This window comes from Camarhynchus parvulus, chromosome 2, assembly GCF_901933205.1.
Source record: "Camarhynchus parvulus chromosome 2, STF_HiC, whole genome shotgun sequence".
In the NCBI taxonomy this organism is placed as follows: Eukaryota; Metazoa; Chordata; class Aves; order Passeriformes; family Thraupidae; genus Camarhynchus; species Camarhynchus parvulus.
Window position 1 is genome coordinate 92499653 of NC_044572.1, and position 26870 is coordinate 92526522.

At 39.1% G+C, this 26870-nt stretch overlaps 1 protein-coding gene across 1 annotated transcript; it reads right to left on the minus strand.

The window, feature by feature from the left end:
* Positions 1–14519: 14519 nt before the first annotated feature.
* Positions 14520–26596, minus strand: GALR1 (galanin receptor 1). Its single transcript, XM_030971911.1, has 3 exons — positions 25777–26596; positions 18969–19034; positions 14520–15556 (listed from the first exon to the last, which is right to left on the minus strand). The coding sequence occupies exons 1-3, from the start codon at positions 26476–26478 to the stop codon at positions 15239–15241; spliced, it is 1086 nt and encodes a 361-aa protein (XP_030827771.1). The 5' UTR covers positions 26479–26596; the 3' UTR covers positions 14520–15238.
* Positions 26597–26870: the final 274 nt, after the last annotated feature.

The following is a 26870-nucleotide window of genomic DNA, read 5'->3' on the forward strand; positions in this document are numbered from 1 at the left end:
ACTTATCCTTTACCTCTGGGCACCACTCAATCACTCAGCACCACTGTTTGGCCCGTTAGATGTGAATATACTACTGCAAATGTGTTGGAATACACAATATGGAGTTGGAGTCAGCATGTATTTTTGTGTGTTGTTTACATATTTGCAGAATGTTATCCAGCACAAACCTTTCTGGCAATAAGTTAACTGTCAACTTTTTCTGAAGCAGAGCTCAAAAATGTGTCCATGACATATCAGTGATTTGTACTCTGAGGCTGTGGACTTTCTGATTTTGGGACTATGAGCCTAGCGACAGATTTGGTCATTGGAACCCACAGCTATCTCATCAGCTGGCCTTATTTTTATTTATTTTTTTGCTTACAATAACATGCAACATTCCAAAAAGCTCATTCCAACTACAACCAAAGCCCCAAGACAAAATATATATGTGTAGATCAATAGAAACTCAAATCACTGCTGTTAAACAAGCACATTTGTAAATGTGTTTTCACGTGATGTGTAAGTCATCATTGCAGATAAATATAACACATTATGAAACCTAAATTCTTCTTATTATCTGCATCAGAGTAGAAAAAGTAGATACTTAGCCAATACAATCCATTGGCTTTTTAGAGCTCTTGCTCTACTAATAATCTTATTACTTTCCACCCAGATTGATAAAATATGAATTATTCATAGTGCTCTCACCTTAACCTTATTTAACATTTATCGCTTCCTATACTCCTGCTAAGAAACAAACAAAAACCTTGGGAAGATGATTAGGCAAATACTTTCTTCAGAACCACGCCTTTAGGCTGATCTAGTGGATAATTACTAGTCTGGTACATTGTGCAAAAACAGGCATAGTTTTACAGTGTCCCTATATTTATGTGCTATGTGGAAAATACTACCTTGTATGATATAGCATATTTTATTTGTCTATTACATGCTACAGCTGTGAAATATTTTTGTCTTATTCATTCAAATCCCTAAAAAATATTTCTCAGCTCCTAGTAAACAATGAATATTTGGAAATTTTACATGGAATCAATGCACAATAATATCTGTCTGAGTACACTGGACTTATCTGCTCTGTTACCAGTGCATGGGGTTTATATGGCATTCCTCCAGTTTTCCAGTCAGCTCTGTATCATTAGCACAAGTTAATTTCAGGCTCCATCTTCTGGTTAAAGTGTTGATGAGTTTGTAAATGAAAAAGCTGATTATTTATCTCAAGTTCCCAAGAGATAAATAATGATCCACAGTCCTGCCTCTCCTGCCCAATCCCAGGGCTTCCATTGCCCACCCATGGCCCAGGACTCCATCTCACCCCCAGGGCTGTCAGCCCCTGCCCCAGGGATGCTGCCCCAGGGCCAGTCTCCACCTCCCCATAGACTGATCCTGCCTGGCCATGGACCCTGAGCCAGGATCAGCCAGACTCAGCTTGGCCCAGTTCCTACAGTCCTGCCTGGCCATGGCTGAGGGCCAGAGCTGCTGCACAGGAGGGGTCTGCTCCAGGCAGGTGGCACCAAACAGGTTTTCTTGGGTCTCTCACACTTGTATCATGGTTCTGCTAACCTGAGGACCTTGGAGGAGCAGCTATTTCCTCCAAGGGAGAAATAAGATGCCTTCACAGGTCACCCTGGGAATGGCTTCAGCAGAGGTCTTGTTTAAAGGAAAAAGTGAAAAAAGAGAGAGATTTTGAGATACATCTGACCCCACTATTGTTTGGGACTGCTCTAATATTTATTTTCCATGATTAAGAGGCTATTATTTCAATTGTCTTTGATTTTAGAGCTACTACAATTCGGGTCATAGGAGCCTTCGTATGCTTGCATTTGGCAGAGGAAAGGAAGAGTGAATTAAGATTAAACATATGATATTTGGGAAAGGAAAAGGTACAAGTCAATTAGATTCAGGAAGGAATGGGTCTATTTAATTTAATTTAACTGTTAAGGGTTTCACAAAATTATCAGAAAATAAGGTTTTGGCTACAGGATTGTTAGAAAGCCATGAATATATTTTCCTCACTTAGCTGATATTTTCACCACAGAGATACTGTATTCTTCAAGCATTCTTCTCTCAACATAACCTAATCAATCCTGATCTCATTTTGTGTTTTCTCTTTACAAGTCCCCAGACTATTTCCCTCCAAAACATATTTTTATCATCTGACCCTGTAACTTAGTTGCTAAGCTCATAAACTTTAGCAGCTAGCCTAGCAAGCCAATAAATAACTTTGCATTTGTTGAAAATACCAGATGACTTGCTGATGCATGAAATAACAGTTGTACTGCTAATCCTTTCCATTATTTCTTACCCAACATTCTTGAGTTTGATGGCCCTGATTTAAGAAGTGTATGGGAGAACATGTTGTTTCCCTCTGTAAGGACAGCATTAAGGACTGTGGAAACCTGCTTCTGGATTTCAGGAGCACCACTCCAGTAAAATTAACAAAATGTTTTAGGCACACTGTTTAGGATGTGCTATGAGCTAAACTTGTACAGAAATATAAAATCAAGGTATGTCAAAAATAATGGGACTGGCGTGCATCAGGTAATTGTGATCAGTTGCTCACAAAACTCCCCCAAAGCTGCTGCATCAGAAGACAGCATTCCAACACCAGGCAGGTGAGATTGTGCAGGACCTCAGTGGCAGCTGTTATTGTCAGAGCTTCATCCCCAGGAGCCTGGGATGAAGGTGAGACACTCCTCATGAGTGTCTCAGAGGACAGTAGCCTCATGTCTCTGTTACAAGTGTTGGATGATGTCAGGGTATGTCATATCCAAGGGCGTGCAGATCTATTCCAGTGGTGCTGGTCCATTACATTACTTACACCACCATTTTCTTGCTGTTATTAATCCTACTGAAAGCAATCCAGAATGGTTTGGGATGGAAGGGACCTTTAGAGGTTATCTAGGTGGGACATCCCTGCAATGAGCATCTTCAACCTGATCTGGTAGCAATAAAGACCCGCCCAGCCCAACCTTGAATTTTTCCTGGAACACTCATCATTAGAAAGAATACTGTCTTTAACATCAATAAAAGGAGATTTTGACAAACAATAAAGAGCCAAAATACAAAACAATAACAAAAGAAAAACCTCTGAAGAAATCTATATCAAAATAAGCTTTCAGAACGCAGCAGGCACCTACTTTCAGTGATTTAACCAAAGCAGACTTGCAACTGCAGTCACAGAGCTCTCAGAGACAAAACCTTGTAATACAATTAACTTCACGAGAAACCTCATTAGAAGCAGTGAGAGTTAGGCATGACCAAGCACAGTAAACAGATGCACAGAGCTACATCATGTTTTAGACACCTAGTCCAGCCTGCCTGCTCCTGCTTTAATGGAACAGAGTATCTCAGAGCTCCTAATGGGATGATAATGCTTGCACGATGAGATGTTCTGGCAACATCTGTTTGATGTCTCCGTGGAAACTCTATTTGCCTTTGGCTGGTCACTTAAATTTGGGTAAACTGATATTTTCTCTCGCTTACACAGTGCTTGACCACAGAGCTCATGACCACTTCAACAGAATTTAGGAGCAGATGCAAGAAATTGTGGCAATTGCTAATAATGTAACTTCTAATACAAAATAATTATATCAGGCCTGTAAATGACTAGTTCTGTACAATTGTGATTTTGATTTTTTAAATAAATGATGATTCACACAGGGAAAGCAAAGTAAGAAGAAGATACAAAGTAAATCTGAAGCAATACTAAAATAAAATACAGAAAACAGGAAGATGAGAACATATGTGGTCTACTTTCTGCAGCTAGACCAAAAGTCTGATTAATATGTATTGGCTGCCACTCTAAGGGACTTTTTTATAATTCCTTAACTGAATGGCTTATGGCAGCATCAAAGGGTGGGTTTTTTTGAAGAATCATTTTATTTGGTTTTTTGGAATTCACTATTCTATATGCAGTGTACATAAAACAATGATATAGAATGTTTATGAATCATCTAGATATTTCTGAATTGTTCTACAAACCAGTGGCATATAAAAAAAGATATTTTTATTTTAATTTTTCTTTCTACAGCAGTAGGGGTTCCATGGAGTTTCCAGGGATGAACTTAAGCCCTTGATTTTGTATTGTTTAAGAAATAGCAAATGGGGTCAAGTCACCCTGACAGACATTGCAGCTTTCCTGACATAAAGGTCAGATATCATGACGTTAAAGGCTTATCAGGACATTTTCTTCTTCCTTAGAGAATATTTCATTTTCTGTCTTCACAAGGACACTGTTCTGTAGCATGGAGAAAGGCTGCAGAAACAGCAATTTGAACACTATTTTGTAGCGAAAGTCAGATCTGATTTCCACCAAAATAATTAGAAAGACTCCATAACTTCCTGGGAAGTTATATCAGATTAAAAAATAAAACAAAATAAATCACAGATCATAACAGAACTATGGCTGGTGGGAGGGCTAACTGACCTGCTAAATCATGTAGTGATCCATCTTCAAAAATTGCATGCTGGAGAACTTCCCAAATGCTCAATGGCAGCTGGCATCCCCAGTCTCCCAATTATTTCTTTCAAGATCTTTTACTGTTACATATTCATGGTTTTATCTTTTGCTTTCCTTTAGTGAAGTCCAGCAGATTAATTTAGCAGTCACTTTTTGTTTTTGCTCAGGTGGAGTACATGGAGAGTTACAATACAAGGAGAATGACAACAGAACGGACTTTGGGCAATAGGAACAGTTTCCATTGTTTCTCCTAATGGATGCAGAAAGGATGTACTCGACTCCATCATCTACATAAAAATGGAGAAGTAATATATCAGTTTCACCCTTATTTGCACTTCCCTAACTTACCCTTTTGCCTCTTAAAATAATGTGTAATACAGTTCTTGGCTTTAGAAATACAGTCTTACAAATATTCTTCCTCTTCTTTCTCTCTCAAGCACTAATTGTCAGAAGGATAAAAGTAATTTAAAAGCAGTATATTTTTCAGTAACAGTGAGGGGTTTTTGCAGAAAAGAAATGCAGGACATGAACAGGCATTCAGTGCCATGAGCTTTAATTTGATTAGTACACACACTTTTTTAGAAATTTGAGTCACCAAGAAGATAATACAATCTGTTTCAATCATTTTAGTTAGACAGAATGAAATACAGCAAATAACATTCATACATAGGAAAAGGATTCCAATTACAAGGTCTAAGGAATATTTTATAAACAAATTAAAATGCACAACATATTTCCTCCTATAATAATTTTTTTCTATCAGCCATGAAGAAGCCATTTTATTACGAAGTTCGTTTGCACTGATGGAAGAGATTTCAAATTACAAGAATATAAGCATTCACCAATGAAAAGTAAGAAAACTCTCCAAATAATATATTTAGGACTGGGAAATATGACAAGATACAAAGTAGGAAAAACTGTTTACTTCCATTTGTATTCAACTAAACCATTGACAATAGTCTGTCTTATATAAAGAGGAAGAAACTCTTGCCCATGTAAATTAACTAAATCGACTGAAAAAAAATTTATGTATAAGGTTCTAGTTCAATTAACACAATAGAAAGTTTCTGGATGTGGCAAAATTAGCAAAACACCAGAACCCCTGCATTTTAATGAGCTGTCTGTGATTAAAAAGATCCTAAATATTCACCTATCATTTCATCCATAGCAAAATGATCATGAGCCCTTTTTATGAGCAGTATTTTAAGCCTTGTTCATGGTGCAGTTCTGCATTACTTTTACACAAATAATTTTTCCAGCATGGGATCATAATATAAGTATTCTTTGCAATCATGTTTCACACATTATTTTCAGCTGTAATACTGCCGTGAAAATTAAGTCCATATTTGAACATCCTTGCTATCTCATTTTGCCCTGAGAATGATTTCAGCTGCCACTAGGTTATTTCTCTGGATATTTAGTAATGATTTATACATACATTGTGCCTTTTGGCCAGGTGTCTGCAGAACTAGAGGTAAAATAAACCCTTTTATTATCATAGGAGTTAAAAAGAATATTTAAATCTTCATCCATATGAATGCAAGGAAATCTGAAAACACATCTCAGGGTAACACTGTAGAGCAACCAGGGGCAACATAATAGAAATATGATCCTGCAAGGTTTATTACAGGCATGCAAAGATAAATACATGAAAAAAAATTACATTACTCAAGTCCAGAGGGTTCTGTGTTCCTTATAGTAACACACTGCCTACAAACTACTAAGCATTGCCTAGGTAGAGGTTGAAAGTTGGGACCATAAATAATTCCATTTGCACACATGACTGTCTTCAACACTTACTCCCTCTCCTCCTCCCCTTCCTTTTCCTCCACTGATGTTACTAATTAGATACCATTTTTGAATTAATGTATCAGGCCATCCTTAAATCAGCATATCCTTAAATCCATAGCAATTAATTTTTGTCTTCACAGATATAGAGCTGTGGGAGTAGCTTATTTGTGTAACTAGAACAAGATTAATTTCACTTACGGTGGCAAATGACAGAAGATAAGGAGAAGGAAGCAAAGGTGTTTCCTGTGGCCACTGTGATATTGCACTACCACAGATTTCAGGGTTGAAAGTGCGGAAGTTTTCTTTCTGTTCATGATCCAGTTAGGCTTACTTATGAAGGACAAACAAGTCTCTCTGCTCCTCATTTGTAGCACTGCCCTGTGTATATTTAGTAAGGAGAAGCAGAAGTCTTGAAAACAGCAAGGCCCACATTCACATCAGCCTTCCCACCTACCACTCTGTTGGAAGCCTGGCACGTAGGCAAGCTGGGAAGCAGCTATAAATGGTCTGACCATGTAGCATCTTCCACAAAGGTTGACTGCCAACAGCAGGTTAGGAGGCCACCCGTCTAAAGGGACAGGATGCCATGCAGAGTGTTGTACAACTATTGCAAAGTGAGCAGAATTCATGACAGCAGCAATTTTATAACTGTTATTCCTAAATCTCATATAGGACACCCATAATTAGACAGGTTTATCTGTCACACAACCTGTACAAATCTGCCCAAAATGTTGACTGCTCTATCAGAAACACCATGGCAGATTATATTTGTTCAATAAAGTATTAGCTTTTATAATGTTTCATATAAGCAAGGGGCAATTGAAGACCTTACTGTCAGAGGCTTTACCTTGCAAAGATTTTACAATACTTTCACAACAGGTTGGTAAAAGACCTTAAGATCAATGGAGGGAAATGCAGGTGTTTGTAATGGGCTGGCAACCGTCAGCTCATAGTTCCCATGGAAACAATAAATTGCTATGCATGAGTAATGGAGAGTGATTACATTGAGAGTAATTATGGCAAAAAGTAATTAAGCAAGATGAGAAGAACATACAGCATCATTTGCCTTTTTCCTCTACCAATGGCAATCCACATGTCAGTTTTCAATCACATTTCTTAATCACCATAAGACCTTTCCAGGCTTTAGCCCACTTGTGGAGTCATTCTTTAGATGATCACTAATTGACTGAATAATAGATGAGTTTTGTTGTGTTTTTGTGCTTCATATCTGCATAGCTCTCATACTGTTAATTACAGAAATATGAGTGCAACTGGACTAAGGCCAGAAGGGCCACTGTGATCATAAGGTCTCCATACTCTGTTATATAAGATGCATTTTCTTCCTCACAGCAGTGTTGTCACCTAGTAGTATTTTGAAACTGAAATGCACGAAATCTTTCAAGAAATAGCCAGATGTGATTTGAAGCAAGATGAATATATTACACTTGCTCATTAAGCATTCTAAGGTTATTTGTACCCATGGCTTACTGTTAAGCCTTTCTCTTAATTAAGATTCAACCGCTATAGCCTAATTTCACTGTATGTGACCTTGTGAACTCACTCACTGGTTTCAGAGATGCAGAGCATCAGGTGTTTGTCTCTATACAGAGCAATGTGAAGTTATCGAGGCACTTTTTAACAAAAGCCCCCTGCACTGAGTTTACGTCACTTGGCTGTCGCCCTGATTTTTTAAGTTTTCCTAAGCCTTCCGATGTTTACAGAATAATTCATTATTCTTGTAGCGAACTTTCTCACACACTTTCTGCAAATAACTTATTGTTTTGCATTCTTTTATGGAGGAGGGAAATTCGATGGACTGTTGGGTTGTCCAGAGTCATTGGAGAGGTGGCACTGTCACTCTCCAATCCACTGTCACTTTTGGAAATCTATAAATGTTGGAGTCAGAAATTAAATATTCCTTTCTTCTGCCTTGAGAGAGCTGCGTGTCTGCGTCATGTTGTGTCCTACAGTGACACTTGGCTCTGGTAATGGGGCAGCCACAGGGGTGGCTGCAGGGAGAAGGTGCCAGAAGCTGTGTGACAGAGCCAGTGCCAGCTCCATAGTGGTCCCACTACTGGCCAAGGCCGAGTGCACTGGTGACGGAGGGATTGCCTCTGGCACAACACAGCCAAGGGGGCATGGGGTATGGAAACTGCAGTGGGAGAAGGAAGTGAGGATGTGAGAGAAACAGCCCTGCAGACACCAAGGTCAGTGCAGAGTGAGGGGGAGCAGGTGCTCGAGGTGCTGGAGCAGAGATTCCCCTGCAGCCTGTGGTGCAGCCCATGGAGAGGTAGCTGCGCTCTTGCAGCCCGTGGAAATCCATAGTGGAGCAGAGGTCCACCTGCAGCCCCTGGAAGACCTCAAGCTGCAGCAGGTGGGTGCCTGAAGGAGGCTGGGAACCCATGGGAAGCCCATGCTGGAGCAGGCTCCTGGCAGGATCTGTGGCCTTGTGGAGAGAGGAGCCCACACTGGAGCAGGTTTCCTGGCAGGACTTGTGATCCCATGGGAGAAGCCATGCTGGAGCAGCCTGTTCCTGAGGGACTGCACTCCATGGGAGTGACTGACCCTGGAGCAGTTTGTGAAGAACTGCCGCCCGTGGCAAGGACTCATACTAGAGAGGTTAATGGAGGACTGTCACTGGTGGAAGGGACTCCACGCTGGAATAAGGGAAGAGTGTGAGGAGCCTCCCCCCTGAGGAGGAAGGAGATGCAGAGACAGAGGGTGATGAACTGACTGCAGCCCCCATTCCCTGTGCACCTGCACTGGTCATGGGGCAGAGGTAAAGAAAATAGGAGTAAAGTTGAGTCCAGGAAGAAGGGAAGGGTGGGGAGAGGATATTTTTGAAATTTGGTGTTATTTCTCACCATCCTATTCTGATTTGATTGGTAATGAATTAAACTAATTTCCCCAAGCTGAATCTCTTTTGCCCATGACAGTAAATGATGAGGGATCTCTCCCTGTCCTTACCTTGATCAATGAGCCTTTCCTTATATTTTCTCTACTGTGTCTAGTTAGGAGGGTGTGCTGAACTACCTGCAGAGTTCAGCTGGGGTATTTTGGTATTTTTAAGAAGTTCTAGGAAATGTCTTTGTGAAAGCCCCTCCCTTGCAGTGGTGTTTCCCATGGCTCAACTCCAGTGCCAATAACCTCTGAATTCAGGATTCCAGGGGCTATGCAGGTCATTTCAGTTACACAGAGCTGACGATCATGTTTAGTTTACTGGCAATATCAGACTCATCATTTTCCAGTACAATAATAAATTCTTAAAGTTTGTCTCATGTTCTTAATTCCTAAATGTACAACTTTTCATTTTACTCTTTTAAAGCTATCTGCTTGCTTGTGCTAAATTGTGAAATTCAGTGTAAAGGAACTGTCACACCACCACCTCTACTGTAAATGTCACAACTACAAGACATTAGCAGTAATTTTGTATTTTCTTTCAAAATCTTAATATTAAACTTTAACAAGTTGATAAATTCTTGACAGGTGTTGCTAGAAATGTCTATGTGCCTCAGATGATATATTACTAGAGGAGAGGTTTTATTTTTCTCAGCAAATTTTAGATGAGGCTACATGTTTATAGAGGAATGGAATGACCATGCAATGGAAATTGTACAAAGTTTTCCAAGAAGAGAATACTGCCATTAGGGAAATACTGCTATAAAATGAGACCTCAGTCTTCATCCAGTATATGTATCTGGCCAAGGTGCACCAACATTTCTACAAATGTCATACACAAAAGTTTCTTGAGTACTGCACAGTAAAATTGATAAAGTGTACATAATTTTAAATCCATGCTGTAGCATTTACTTTTGGCTTAGAAGGTTTTAATTAGGTATAAAACTGATTATATTTTGGTTTCATGCTCAACCAGACATTTTTACTGTATTGAAATAGCCTTTGATCAATGTTAAAGCAAGTATACAGACAAATATGCGCATACTTGACTGCTTTCTTCTTCCAAAAGTGAGCCACACACAGGCTTCCATAAAATAGTTTTGGACTTCACATCATTGAAGAACTCCTAGTTTTTTCTCATATTCAAATATATGAATCTGGCTCTATTTTTCTGTCTCTTAAACTATACATAAATTACAGAGATTTAAACTACACTTGATTAAGAAATATCAATATATTCCATAAATTTCAATAGACTTCTTACTAGCTGGAATGGAGGGCCATGCCTCCTCCATGTAAGTACTTGATAATCAGAGTAATTGTTAAATCAGTTAAATTTTCAACACCTAGTGACATCTAGCCATCATACTCTATTCAGTTTTATGTTTACACTGTTTTTTCTGGAAGTTTTCCTGAAGATGCTTCGTGTTTTTAATTATTATGTAAACATTTTTTAAGGAAAGTGGTTTGTATCTCGTATGACAGAGTCAAGAAGAGATGGTACACAGCTATTGGAACTATCCCTTGAAAATTCATGCAAAGTACAATATATCTCAGAACAAATGCACACTACTTTACATGCACTATACATTAAAACCAACACAAATTTTTAATTTTTTAGTCTTTGACATTTGCCCATGTACTGAAAACAACACTAACACAAGCTCTGTAAGATACAAGCTGTTCTTTTCTCTGCTGTTCTTTTCTCTGCTGTCCTTGTTTCTCAAAATACCACAAATATCATTAGGTTCAATGTGTCACATCACATTGTGAAGCAACCTTGAAGATAACATAATAAAATAATGTATTCACAGAATTATTTTATGAAAAGATCCCTCTTCTTCCCTACAATGTGGGATTTAAAGCAAAATTTATTTCACTGCAACATTAAATATATAAAGCTTAATGTTTACCTCTTGGAGATAGTAACATTATTTTTTGAAAATGGAGATCTAATCAATTATGAAAATAATAAAGTTGAGGCTTGAAGGAAGAGATGCATGCACACAAAGTAAAAGGCAATACAAAGCTCAAAGGACCATAACTTAAAAATTGTCAACTACAAAATTTAAATTTGCTCCTTATACAGTCATAATGTTTTTTACATATATTTTCAGCCAGTTTGGGCATATCTTTGTAATCTATTACAGCATGAAATTTTGTTACCAACCATAGACATTCAAAAATTTTGAAGAAATTGTACATTTTTTGATACAAGAATTTAAGGCAATTATGAATGATTACTACATATGTTTCATACATACTTGTGACTGAGAACAGTGTAGCTTAATTACTCAGAAGCAGCAATTAAGTGTCAGCTTCACTTGCAACTAATAAGATTCCTTTCTTCAAAATGAGGTAAGTGGGCAACACAATTACCTGTGAAGTAGTACAGCTGAACATAAAATTTACACAAGTTCCTTCATTTTACTGTTGCATATATTCAATGGGATGTTGGCCAAGCGCCATTCAATTGTTTTTTTTTTTGGCTATGGATCCTAAATCTGATTTATATATCAGTGCACAGTGTGCATCTGGGTCCACACATATCTTGGAATTGTATTTTAGATTTTATTGTAAGAAGCAAAACACTGCTGTAATCTTTTGTATTATACCTCAAACACACTACTCACAATGTGGCAGGACAAAGATGTCACTAAGAATCTTAGTGGAATAATTTCTTTACCTCTTTAAATGAGATTTTTTTAAGGCAAAAGTGGTGCAAAGCAGAAAATGTAATGTATAAAATGCAAACTTTGTTAGAAACCTGCTACAGTGCCTTAGTTTGAGAGGAATCTGAGAAAAAATTCCTGGTACCCATTTTGTTTTGTACAGCGTAACATTTTCAAATTCACACAATGGATGGAATTCAGTGGGATTATTTCCTCAGGCCTAGCCAGAGAAATATATTTTTTTCCTTTCCTTTACTTCATGTACATTAAAATCAACCTTTCTGGTTAGAAAAAGATGTAAAATAGCATACTAAGCCAGTCAATAAGGTGAAACTTTTGCTTTGCTTTCCACCAAAAACCACAATCCCTGCCAACAAGCTCAGAACCTGGAAGCAAACACTCAGTTGCAGAGGATCTTGGCATACATTCTCCGATTTTCTACCCAGATCAGCCATTTCTGTGGCAGGACACCTTGCTGACCAAGTGACCAGCTGCTCAAGGGTTGGACACAGTTCAGAGCACACATTAACACTGCTGCTATATTCGGAACCTTCATGTCACAGCTGAGTGTGACAAAGTCACACTAGAGACACAGACCAACAAAGACATCTTCCAGGCAGGAAACTGAGCCTTAGAGTGCCAGCTGTCTCTTAAGGTTTGCCTGAAAAGTCAGGTGGAAATTTTACTGACATTCACCAGGAACAAGGTGAATCTCTAACTAGTTGTTACAGAAGTCCCTTCTAACTAGTTGTTACAGAAGTCCCTTCCCTCCCACTCCCTCATCCTAAAAATTTCAGACAGATTCCATTCCTTTCAAGCACCAAGGTTTAAAATTATGCACAATTAAGGAAAAAAATTCTTCTCCAGATGAAACAGTAAAATCAGCTAGTTATTACAATTTTTTATACAATTATATGTTTACGTTCCAGTTTGTATTCAAAATTATATAATAGCAATTTTTAAAAATTAAAAATATAATTTTCAAAACCATGGAATTTCTTAAATTGTCATAAATTCAGCTGAAGTTTGATAATGTTTTAATAATTTGAGAGTTTGAGGAGATGAGTACCTCAAAATTCAAGGGAACTTCTTTCTAGGCTGTTTCCAAACCTCAATCCCAGCCCAGGAAATGTTTTCCTGCATAGATAAACCTTTCTTTTCCAATTGAGAGGGATTTAAAAAAATATATTTGTATATACTTATATTTTTTGTTCATAGAAATATCATCAAATAGTCTCTTCACATGAAATAATGGACACAAACACCATGCATGCAATAGCATGTCTTTGATATTATTTTACTGATTCCAAGCAGACAGTACTGACACACAAACATAGCTATTTTTATATGAGCTAGCTCTCCATAGTTGAAGTTCCACCACTCTGAATTATTATTTTTTTAAAGCAAGTCTGTAGAGAAAAAGGAATCTGAAAGAGCATCTGGCCAACACCACTTGGCATCTTTAAAGACCACAAGAAGGTTTCAGGACTCTCTCAGCAATTTTACACACAATACCAAACCTGGGGGAGTGGTGGGCATTCTGGAAAGCAGGCATACCCTTCAAAGGCCCTTGGTAAGCTGGAAACATGGAAGAAACAGCTATCAAATGCATGAAGATCCAGAAAGCCAAAAGCCAGCTCCTGACACTTGGACTGGGACTCAATGCAAATCTGCAGAAAAGGACCCGAGGGCTTGCAAAGCAGAAATTAAATATAAGTCAGCAGTGTACCCTTGCAGCCGTAAATGATGATAATATTGGGCTGTATTAGTAGTGACCAGCCAATGGGTCAAGAGAAGCAATTACCCTGCTCAGTGCTTGTGAGGCCACATCGGAACACACTCCTCAGTTTTGAACACCTCAGGTCATGAGAGGGATGGAGATGCTGGAAGAAGGGCTGTGGAAGGCCACTGACCCAGCCTGGGATCTGAGGAAAGGCTCAGAGCAGCACACGGTTCCAGAAGGAAAGGCTGAGGGGAAATTCAGTGGCCATCTTAAAATTACACATTAGTCAGTTAGAGAAAAGACTTCAGTACACAGTGAAAGGGAAGAAAGCAATGGTCACAAGGTACATCAAGGGAAATCCCAGCTGTGAATAAGGAAAAATATTTTAGTGACGGTGATTAGGCACTAGCACAGGTTGCTCCAAATATATTGCTGAATTGCCATCCTTAGAAATTTTCAGATTTTGCCTAGTCAAGGAAGTGACACAACTGAGGGCCTCCCTGCCTTGAGAGGATGTCCAGAAGTTCCTTTAATTTGATTTGCTCTATGAGTCTATGGGTCATTAATAAAAATAGGCAAAATCAGGTCTTACTCCAGCTAAAGGAATGTTTTCGAAGGAGTGTTTTTCCATTATTTCTTTAGCAATTTGCCACCTAAAGACATTATAAGTAAAGTTATAAAATAGTGGAAACGACTAATTTTATCTAAGAATTTGCATAATTGTACCATTTACCTTTTGTACTTTGCATTAATTGAAATGCAACCTTCTTTATAGTTCCAGTTTAAAACTACATGATATCAAGCTCCACCTACAACTTTTAAGGGAATACTAACATTAAATTCTTAATCATTGTCTAGAGCTTCTTTATGAAACATAATAATTTAAAACAAATGTATACATTGCACTTTTAAAACTGCATCTCCATCTCAAAACCTATGAAATTAAGAAAACACATATACACATGCACATGCAGCACATGAAGAAAAGCTTCCCTCAATTAGACACAAATCCTTGTTCTGGTACAATTACACACAGGTCATAAAAAATCCCTATATAGTATACACAAAAGTCCTGTGCATACAGTAAGGAAGCCAAATGAAGTGGGAAACCAATCCATCCTTGCTCAGTAAGATATATTAAAACCAGCTAAACAGATAGAATTTCCACTCTAAAGCAATTGCCTGAAGGTGTACACAACTTATTCCAACTCCAAATCAGAGCCCAGGTTTACTTTAAAAAGAAAAAAGGCATTGTTAAAACAATCTGAAGAGAGAACAAAAGCTTTCCTCTTCAAAATCACAGTAGTCCAGTATTTATTATCTGTAGGACAGGAAACGTATCCATTTTTCATTTTCATGGAGTAAGATGTCAGAAAGTTACCACATCAACATCTTCTTCTTGTACCTTTGTATGCTTAGTGAGTAAGAATACAGACATATCATCTCAACTTTTTTTTGGTCTCAAATATCTATGAAAGTCCAAGAGCTTTATTTGACAAAGCTATCTAAGATGCAAAGGATCAGCCCAGGTTACTTTCATATGAGTTTCACAAACTTTGGTTACAAATGAAACTTCAATACATTAAATGCCAATTAGCTTTATCAAGATAAACCCAGGATAAAGCTCATTGTGCTTTTTCCTTTTCTTGGTGTTTAGTTTACATAAAGGAAGAGCCAACATACAGGGCTTCTCAACATTCACACGTGGGTACAATTGGTAGATGGTGGTGTATCGATCCGACTTTTATTTTCCTTAGCATCATTCAGAAGTGACTCATTACCAATCTGGCATTTGAAGACTTGTTTGTAGGCCTTCCTAAAATTTTCAGATAGAAATGCATATATGATTGGATTCACAGAAGAATTGCTGTAAGCCAGGCAGTGTGCAGTTACCCTGAAGAGAAAGGAGGCTTGAGTCAGTGGGAAAACTCCAAATTCAGCCCAGAGATGGATCACGTGATGAGGCAGCCAGGAGATGCCAAAAACCACTACCACCACCAACACAGTCTGTGCTGTCTGAGAGAAGGAAAGGAAAACACATATGTCTGATGAGCACTCAAAGAATCAGCTTTAAACCTACTTCAAAACTACTGTTTGGATGAAAAAAAAAAAAAAAAAAACACAACAAAAAGTATACCAAGGGAACACACTGCAAGATTTGTTACTGATTTCACCCCATTACTTATATGGGCTTTATTTTGCATAATGAATTACTGCAAGGAGAACCCCAGCCTTGGAAAATGTCATAGTAAACAGCAAATGCACAACTTTCCTCAAAGGTGAAGAATGATGTTCCTAACTCCCTACACAAAAGCTTAGCCTTTTCTGAAGTGCACCTAAGCCTGCTGTAAAATAATGACAAAGGGGTCACTGGGAAATCTCATCCAGATCTAATGAATTTTAGTACCATGCACAATAATTTCTGATTAAAATTTCAAGAGAGATCTATTATGCATGAAGGCAGCTGGTGGAAGAGCTTAGAGCTTGCTCAAGTGCTTACTAAAGCAAGATTTTTGGAAGTGTCTCCTTTAAACACAGAATTTCCACAGAGCCATATAACAACATTCTGGGATACAACTAGTGGGGGAAAAAAAAAAAAGTAAGGGCTTGAAATTTCTGATGATTGCACATTATCAAAACCAATATGGAAGTTAAAGTTCACCACTAAATTAAAAAATGGAACAAAAAATATGCTCAGTGCTGCTTCCACACTCCACTTCTACTGTTTATGAGAGGACCATCAATTTCACTAGATCCACTCTAAGCTCCAGAATCAGTTGGTAGGGAACCTGCAGGTGTTCTGTCAGGGCACAATGGAATTTGACTGTCAATATTTTCCTTAGCTTTCACTTACTTCAGAAACAACAGTTAGTGCTTTGCAGTGGCCTAAGTAATCAATATCTATTCCTCTACCAAGTACCTCTTTCAACTAAATAAGTCTCCAAATAAAAGTCTAATAATAATTCCAGAGCCTATTATGTCATGAGCCATTATAATTTCTATATGAACATTTTATAACATAATTTTTCTGATAACTTCTTCACATCCAAAACTAACCCAGGGATCACAGAGTGATAAATATTGTAGCATAAAAAATATGTGGATTTTTTGCTAGTTTATTAAACTTGGTCTATACTTCTTGAACTGATTAATGCTCACTAATAATTAAGACTGACCTAACTAATCAGAACATGAGTTAGCTTAGAAAAACTTATGGGAAAGACATTTTGATTTCTGTAGCAACAGGCAAAAATAACTTATGACAGATGCTGTGGTTGGTCAGTATAATCTCACAACCGAAACCTAAAAAGGACATTAAATTGGTAATTTATATAATATGTTTAGTCTAAAGCAAGCATCTGTTTTCATAAGCCATTCTTCTACTTAGCCCTATGGAGCTTAAATCAGTTGCCACTTAAACAGCCACAGGGATATTTTCCTTTTCAGGTCTTATCAGGAGATTGTGTTTTAACAAAACTGCATAAATTAAAAGCAGTTTATTCTCTGATTGATGTGTTCAATGGGTTAATATTCAAAGCAAAAAAAAAATTCAGGATACTACACACACAATTACTTCAAAAGAGATATTTACTTCAGTTTATTCAAAATTCTGAAAAAAAATTACCAGGAAAATCACTGATATTCAACAGGGTATAGATGCACCTGAAAGGACAGGGTGACAATGTGTCTCATGTAACTGTTACTAAAGGTATTTCATCTCTGCAGAAGAAGCAATTTTGTGTTAGGAAATCTCACAACATCTGCTTTATCCCATTGTTCCTCCTAAGCCTAACTTCAGAGCTTACTTTTCCAAAATAATCACTTTGTCTTGCAAACAAGGTATCACTAAAGAGCAGCTCTTTTTTACTTACTGGGAGATTTCTTAGGGTTTGTCATTAGCAAATAAAGCCCACCTGAAATATATGACATTAATATTGATGCTTTGTGACCAAAAACCATGAAAAATAGAATTTAGCCAAATTAATATTTTTCATTATTTTTTTCCACAAATGCAGCAAATTTATTTTAAGATTCTGCTATTAGAATGTTCCTAAAGGTTTGAATAAAGCTAAAAATGTATAATTACACCTGAAATTTGTTCTTCAAAAGACAGTAGAATGAAAAGAAGAAAGACATGGTAACCAGAGAGAATACTAACACACTAATGAAGACTAAGTCACTTTGAAAAACATGAGTTAGGCCTTTGGTTTAGAAACTAATTTTCTAAGGCAAAAAAAAAAATTCTGGACTGCTTTTTGATTTTTTTTTCCTCTTTGGCTACTGAGCCCTGATACATTCAAGAAGTCTTGATCATATCTGTAATGCTTTATCTTGAATCTATGAAAGTTAATTCCTAGTCAGATCTGCAATTTTTGAGTGTTAGTGGTTAGAGGAAATGCAGAGATATTTCCAGTTTGAGACTAATTTAGATGAGAGATGGCAATGTACAAAATGTCTTGAAAACTATACCTTTGGCCTTGACAACATTAAATGCAAAAGTATATATGTTAAGTATTTTACTGAGTTGGGGCCAAAATGCTTTTAATTCTAGGAATCAAAATCTATTGAGTAGGATATTTTTCAAAAAATGAGAATGCATAAATGAAAGAGTACTTATTCCTTGTTGAGTCCATGTATATCTCATTTACATTGGAGGCACTCTCCATGGCCATATGAAAATAGTGATCAGATCAAATGAAGAGCTATAGCTCAAGGGGCTTTTCCTCCACATCCATAAAATGAGAAGTTACTCAAATGATCACTGTGGTCAAATCTGCTCAAAAATCACAACCACATTATAACTGACAAATTCTCTGTTTAAATGCATCTTTCAAATATTGTTCTAAATCATGAAGTTTATATTCTTCTTTAAAGACTTTTCCTGATTCTATTTGTATCCAGCACATAACTCATGTCTTGAATGTAAGAGAAGAAAACATTGCATGGAAAATCAATAGAAGAATTGCAGAATCACTAAAAGTCTCTTATTCAACTCCTATTGGGAAGGATAATAAATTTCGTTTTAAAGGGCCTTCATACTACCTAGGAATTATTCACTAAAACACTACAAAATCAGCCAGTTAAAAAAATTTAAAAATCCCATGATTTACAAGTCAGGGGAAAATGTCAGTGAGAAAAAAAAGAAAAAAAAATTAACACAAAAGACAAGTTGTCTCCCTGTTCCTAAATTTCAGATGCTCTGAAGTTCCAGATATGAGGATCTCAGGTAATGGCTTGATGCAATGTGATGGAAAACCTAGATCAGAAAAGATTCTGATCTGCTAAGTTCAGAGGGACACTGAATATTTAATTAAATACTTCATTTTAATTTCTTCTCTCTGTTACATCTTTAGCAACAAGTACCAAATTAACTTAGCCATAAAACTAAAATACACACAAATGAGTATTTGCAGTGAATGCAACATACCTTTTTCTTGGATGCTTCTGACTTCTTTGACATGTTTTTTAACTTCTTATGCAGATGATTAAGAACCTGAAAAGATTAATTTGCATATCTTTATCATATTTCCCCAATTTCTATTCAAACAAAGTTCAAACCTGTGTATCTTAGGGTACTCCTGTGCTCTCCATTACTGCATGATTCACTAACAGACATCACTGAACCAGCTTACACATTTCAAACATGCACAGTAGGAAAATGAAAATAATTACATATGTGAGTCCATGTGAACCAACAAGAACAAAGCAGACCACAACTGAATTCTTACTAAAATATTCAGATGTATTACATAACAAATACATATCAAAAATGAACAAGGAAATTGATGGAAATCTATCTTGTACATAGAATTAGCAATCTCTCTTCTTCCATAAAAAGTCAAAAGACTTGGTTTAGAATGACCTTTAGTGTGTGTAACATAAGAAAAGTGTATGTTTTGAGTCAGAGCTTTTCTGAGTCACCTGTATAATTTGTTTCCTTCAGATGGATGCTTGATTAGTATAATCAAGATGCTGGCACTATTTGATCTTTGAAAGAAGCTTAGGTTTTCAAGAATAACATATACCAAAATGAGAGACGACACGAGGCATGACACATGAGGCATGACTTTTCACAACAATGTGATGATACTCACCATGCATCTTTCAGAACCCAATTTTAAAAATACATCACTAAAAGGCTCATTGTCCAAGGGCAGGGTCCAAATTTTAACATAATTATTTGCACATAAGGTTTTGGATAGAGGATGCAGAGATCTCAGGTTGGGGAAAAGGGTCTAAATTCATATTCTTTCATATAATCTGGTGACATTTTCTCTGTGTTCTTTGGGTTGGACAGCTAACCACTATTAGGACAGACATCAGTCAAGATCATCTAGAGACTTTGGCATTTGAGTTTTATAGACACACATATTGATTTAAAAGAAGTAAGATGGTATTTATGAATATCCAGAGCTCATCAGCAGACTTAATTTTTTAGGTATCTACTCTTAGCTACCAGAGAAACACCAACAATTTAAAACAAAAGAAATTACTAATAACCATTTAATATTGTAAGTGCAGTTCATTTGTGCCTGTCTGTGTACTACCCTGTGACTCACCCTGCATGCACTTCCTACTTGGAAACACTATCCAGGCCACTTCAGGGGGCTAACCTGAGCTAAGAAAAAGCAGGAGAAAAATAAATGGGCTTTCCCCAAGAAAGTCACATTTTGATTTAATTTCTTTCTTCTTCAGTATGAAGCAGACCCAAAGAAAGAACAGAATCTCAGAAGAAGACAGAAGCAGAACAGGGAGATGACTGACTGGCTCACAGACTTTTTATTCACCTCCAATCACCCTGTAGAGACCAGCTGAATTGCTGATTCCATCAGGGAAAACATAAAACTAAAAAAAAAAAGGCATGGGAGGAATGCAATTAAGTCCATGTCCCATCACTGCTGCTTCATCTCTCACACCCCCTTCACATAATTTACAGTGATGGGCTATTTCTACTGGACCTTTGCAAATCCCATCATGTGCCACTCCGGGATTCTCCCTCCCAGCCCAAAACTAAAGTCAGATAAACTCTTGGCAGAGATCAGAACTGCAAAACAGTTTTTAAAGTTACAAATATTTTTTTCTTCTGTTCTGAAACTTTTAGCCCAAAGTTTTGCATTGTATCTCTCTCCAGTTCAAAGAAAGATGCAGGAGACAAAGCCGATAAATTGGATATTTGAGGGGGTTGGGAGGCGGTGGAGGAGGGTTTTGTTCTCAATTTAGATTATAACCTTCAAATGAACCTTATCAGCTTCCCCTCTTTCGGATTACATACACATTTCATAAAATAAGTGTTTGCAGTAAAAACCTATTGGCATAGTATTGTACCAGACGGCATGAAATGTAACAGCAAGAGAAATAGGCAAAATGCAATTACTTATCAACAGCAGTGGAACAGCTCTCAAATACCTACAGAGACTGTCACGGTGTGTTAGAAAGGAGCCATGTTTATGCACAAACACTACATGGCAAATCTAAGACATTCTCTCCACTACCCTGTTCAAATGGCCTCTTCTCTGGACCAATGAATAATCAATTGTTCCTCTAACAGCCTGAATAAACAATAATTCTACAATGTGCCTCTTACTATTTTCAACTCCACCTTTCCTCTACCTGCTGTTCAGAGATCAGCTTCCCTCTTTTCTGGAGATGAGAGAACATGGGTGTTTTCTGGGGTGCTGTGGTAAGAAAATCATGTTGTTGTGTAAGAGACTGTAAGGAGACTTGTAGGATCTAGTCTGGTACAGACTATGACCAAGACTACCACTCATGACATTCATTCATTCATTCATTCATTCATTCATTCATTCATTCATTCATTCATCTTCCTTCCTTCCTTCCTTCCTTCCTTCCTTCCTTCCTTCCTTCCTTCCTTCCTTCCTTCCTTCCTTCCTTCCTTCCTTCCTTCCTTCCTTCCTTCCTTCCTTCCTTCCTTCCTTCCGCCACTTCCTTCCTTCCTTCCGCCACTTCCTTCCTTCCTTCCTTCCTTCCTTCCTTCCTTCCTTCCTTCCTTCCTTCCTTCCTTCCTTCCTTCCTTCCGCCACTTCCTTCCTTCCTTCCTTCCTTCCTTCCTTCCTTCCTTCCTTCCTTCCTTCCTTCCTTCCTTCCTTCCTTCCTTCCTTCCTTCCTTCCTTCCTTCCTTCCTTCCTTCCTTCCTTCCTTCCTTCCTTCCTTCCTTCCTTCCTTCCTTCCTTCCTTCCTTCCTTCCGCCACTTCCTTCCTTCCTTACTTCCTTCCGCCACTTCCTTCCGCCACTTCCTTCCGCCACTTCCTTCCTCTTTATCTCTCTCTTTTTCTCTTTCTCTCTCTCTCTCTTTTTAAAGTCTTTTTAAAATTGTTCTTTTCCCCCATTTGTTTCAGAAACTACATTCAAATGGCTTGAGAGCCCTGACTGAGGACTTTGACCAAATCAAGTTGAGAAAGAGATTTTTCCAACACAGGAGTGAAGAAAATAACTTCAACTACCTGTGCCTATTCACATAAGTCTACCAAACATCATGAAAGTTTGAAGTCTGCAATGTTAAAAACCATGTTTGCTGTCTGGCATTTCACCGACCACACCCTCATTATCAGCCCCTGAAAATCATGCAGAAGGAAAGCCTGCACAAGGCCACTGTCAAGTAAAAATGAACTTCTTGTTTTACAGATAATGTAAGCATTACATTCTGAACCACCTTTGTAGTATGAACCTGACTGAAATTCAAGTGCTATTGCCTGCAATCCATGTTTTAAAGTAATGTCACTACTTCCATTGTCACAAGAGATCCTTCATCCTCTTTCAATTAATGTGTCATAGCTTTTATTTTTCTTTTTCAGTGAAGTTTAGTAAACTTTTCCCCTTGCTGCTCAGCAAAATTTAGGATTTAATATCCAAAGCCAGATAAACTTGTATTTTATGTTGAGGCTGTTACTTTTTATAGCTTAGTTTTAACCAGGTCTGTAAATCATACATGACATGAATTCAGAATATTCAGAATGATAGATAACAATGGAAACATTCTTAAGGCAAGACATATTTGTTTTAAAGAAAGCTTTCAACATTATGCATCTATAAAAGGAAATGTTTGTTAATAACTACAGGTGTCCAACCTAAAGGTTTGATTGAAAGAGGCCTGACTTACAAGGGGTGAATCCTTGAAAAATGGAGGTACCCCAAATTAGTTGTAACATTGCACAACCCTGGCAGATGTCAGCTGTTAGAAGGTGACTGGGAATCATTTATCACTTTACCCTTTAAGGACACATTAGTGAGCAAATGTTGTAGCACTGTTACGAAACACATACAAAAAGTCAGCATTACAAAAATACAGCAAGTAAAAATGATAAGCAATAAAAGAGTCAGAATACAAGGTAAATACACAGTGCTGAGACTCAGCTGATCACTACATAATCACTGCTCCTCCCTCTGACGTAGTAACCTTCTTTCAAGAGTAGTTCTCTGCGGAAACAGAAAACACAGAATTACCAATCTCTCTTCTTCCATAAAAAGTCAAAGACTTGGTTTAGAATGACCTTTAGTGTGTGTAACATAGGAAAAGTGTATGTTTTCTATGGATTTGTGACTTTTTTATGGTGTTCCCAAAAAGATGTGTCTTTTCTATACATCGAAAGGACCTCTTCCCTTTTGTGGCTTGTCTGGTGTTTAAGAGCTGAATGCAAACTGACTCCTTAAAAGAGAGAGGATAATGGAGACTCTCCAGCTTCTTCCTTGTCTGCTGTTTTCACAAAACTAGGGAAGTATCCTTAATTCTGATATTTTCACTCCTCTATCAAAAATTTTTATTGAAACTGAACTAATGTTACTTGTGGAAGAGAGAAAAGAGAAAGCTGTACACACAAGACAGAGCATGATCTCATAAATCTCTGCCTGAAGAGCATGTATCACATGAGATATTTTGGGAGGACACTGCTTCCAAATACCTGGCACTATTTCAGCACTTCTGTACATTGTAATAGCATTGTTATCCATGGGAAAAATACAAATCTCTGCTAATACTATATAAATGTGAAATGAGAGAGAAAAAGAACTTGGCTTGGCTCCCTATTAGAGTGCCTAAAAAAACGAGACTGAAAGTTCAATTGCAATTTGTTTATGAAAGAAACAGAACTGCCTTAAAGGAGTTTGGAAAAGGCAATATATTCAAATAGAGAAATAAGTGTCATTTGTCTTAATTTACTGCAGCAGAAGATTGCGTTATCTTGCTGATCCACAGTTCATGAAAAACAGTGAAGTCCATAAGAAACTAATGCAGAGATTAATGTCTCCTAATGTCTACAGGCTGAGGGAGTTGGGGTTGTTCAGCCTGAGAAGGCTCCTCCTGCCCCAAAATATTGCCGTTGGAGGTTTGTCAGTGGCTCCTAAAGAGGGCAGGAGTGAATCTTTAGCTGCAGGGTACAAATACCTTCGATAGCTCTGTACAAGTCATGGCACTTTTCAGCCTGTAAACTGGTGGGAATACCAGCTGTCTCCTACCTATCTTCTAAAATTCACCCCTTCGGGTCAGCTCCTCCAGCCTGACAGCGTGGCAAGCAGGATCACACACACAGGCTCAAAACACTTCACAAAGCCAGAGTGAGACCCGAGCCTGGCAATAGTTTAAGCACACAATTTTATTGTAAATTCAAGTGGCCTTGATTTTATTAACTTGTTCTTGGGCATATTTTTCACATGGAGTTGCTTTTGTTGGCTTGGAGAGGTTTTTGTTGGTTTTTTGTTAACTACCTATTAATACTAATATTGAGAGATTTACTTCTGTAGAGGTGCTTTGTAATGACAGAGTGTGTTTTATTTACTATTCTGGTTAAGCATATTTGCTTTTTTCATGCCTACACTGTTAAGGACTATGCTAATTTTGAAAGACTTCTTTTTAATCTTCTCTCATATAATTAGACTTCAAAGGCCAGTACTTTATGCTGAAACTGAAGATATTCTGGCTCTCAAAAGGGGAAGAATTAGCAGCTGAAAGCCCCCTTTGCACACATTCTGTAGTGTTCTCCCTGCAATGTCTAAGACTTTCCTCAAACTGACAATCTATCACTACAGCTCAGTCATATTCACCACAGTAGATGAAATAGCAGTGTATTCATTCAGGGAAAGCAGGATTCGGTTTATGTATGAAACTTGTGTTTCTGCTTCATTTGCCAGGTTGCATTTGTTCCACTATGAACAGCCATTTAGAAATGTTGTCCTTTGTGTTCTGCATGCCTTGGTTTCATCAGAGTTGGACAACATTACAGCCTCAATTCGCACATCACAATCGAGCTGATGTAATATATGTGAAACTGAGCAGAACGTAAAATTTCTTGTTCAAATTAAATACTTCAGGTACACCTATTGAACTTGCCAGCTGAAGAACTGAATTAAGCAGTCGGTATTTGCAAGAGCAGTCCTATCCTCTCAAATGTAAATCACTGCCTAAGGAGAAATCCTGCAACTGAAGGCAGCTAGCACAGAAACAGCAAGATACCAGCAGATAGCAACTGGTGCTCCAGGTCCTGTTCAGCAGCAAGGAGAGGATCATACGCTGAAGGCTGCAATTATTACTCCAGAAAAATGTGACAATTTGCTTAAGCAGAAATGTCCTTAAATACCCATATTCAGGCACCCTTAACTATTCCTTTTTCCTACCTGGGTTCTCGTGCCCTGCTCCCTGGAACCACCTGCCTTTGCAAAGCCAGAGGTAACTCTCATCAACTTCAACTGGGGCAAGACATAACACCACAGGGACCAGGCAGCATGAAGCACATTTTACTCTTAACACCAAACAGATAATTTTTGTCACTTTCAAGTGCACTGTACATTTTAAAGAACCACAATGCTTCATCTGAAGCCTGAACAACTTGTTGCTTTGTTGTACTTTATTGAGTAAAACTCGTCACGCAGCACTGCAAGAAATTAAAGAATTATGGTGACAGAGAAAGCAGCAGAGCACTGGGGCTTCTTAGCATTCTGCAACAAGGAAATCTGACAGGGAGACCCCAGGAATTACCAGAACACCCCTCCCCACTCACCCCATGCAATCTCTGTTCTGACCTCTCTGTGATATTGAACATACATTATCACCCCTCAGACATCCCTCAGCTATAAAACCTGCCCTCTCCCTTTGTGGCACAAACTCACCCCTGCTCCTTTTTCTCCCAATATTGCCAAGTCTCTCCACATGCCCAGAAATGGCCCTATGTCTCCTGGACACTTTTTCCTACACTGCGTCCCTCCCATCCTTTTACACTTGCCCCACCTTGGCGTAGCAGAAGGAGATGAGCAGCAGCGGGAGCAGATACCCGAAGACAAACGTGCAAATCACGTAGACCTTCTTGTGGCGTGGGTTGGGCCAGAACTCCCAGCAGAAGGTCTGGTTGCTGGTCTCGCGGTGGAAGATCCGCTGGTGGTGAGCCACAGGCGAGGCCATGGCGAAGGAGAGCACCCAGATGAGCCCCACACCCAGCATCGCGTTCCGGGGGACGCGCAAGGCTGAGGAGCGTCGGGAGTGCACGATGGCCACGTACCGGTCCACAGACATGGCTGAGAGTGTGAAGATGCTCACCAGCATGGAGATGGTGAAGAAGTAGTGGATGAACTTGCAGATGAAGGCTCCCAGCACCCAGGTGGGGAGCACGTAGACTGTGGACTGGAAGGGGATGCAGAAGAGCAGGTAGGCCAGGTCGGCGATGCTCAGGTTGAGGATGAAGATGTTGGTGGTGCTTCGGCGCTTGCCTGGCTTGCTCCTCGCCAGCACCGTGATCACCAGGGTGTTGCCCAGCACCCCCAAGGTGAAGATTAAACCGAAGACGATCAAGGTGATGAAGTTCTCGATGCCGATGCCGAAGAGGGGCTTCCCCTCCGCCTCCGGCAGCCCGGACAGGTTGAACTCCCCGCGGGGCGCCTCTGCCGCGGCTCGGGACAGGTTGAGGGGCGCCGCCGCGGGCTCTCCTGGCTCCATCCTTCCCTTGCGCGCCGGGCAAACTTCCCGGCACCTGGGACCGCGGCGATGCCGGGGCGGTGGCGCCCCACCAGCGCCGGGCAGGGAAGGGCGGAGGTGGCGCCGCGCTGGGCGCAGCCTGCGCTGCCGGGAGCGGAGCCGGCGCGGCAGCCCCGCCGCCCTCCGCAGCCGCGCTCCGCCCGCCTCGGCCCCTGGCCCGGGCCCCGCCGCCCCCGCCGCCGGGGAGGCGCTCCGGCCGCGCCCGCCCCGCCCGCGGATCCTCCGCGCCTCTGCGCTGCTTCGGGAGACTGAGCTGCACGGGAACGTGTCCTCGGAGAAAGGGGAGGTGGGGTTTTCTTGCCCTCTTTATTTCCCCCCGCCTTTTCTTCCCACCCTTCAGCTTGTAGGTGTTC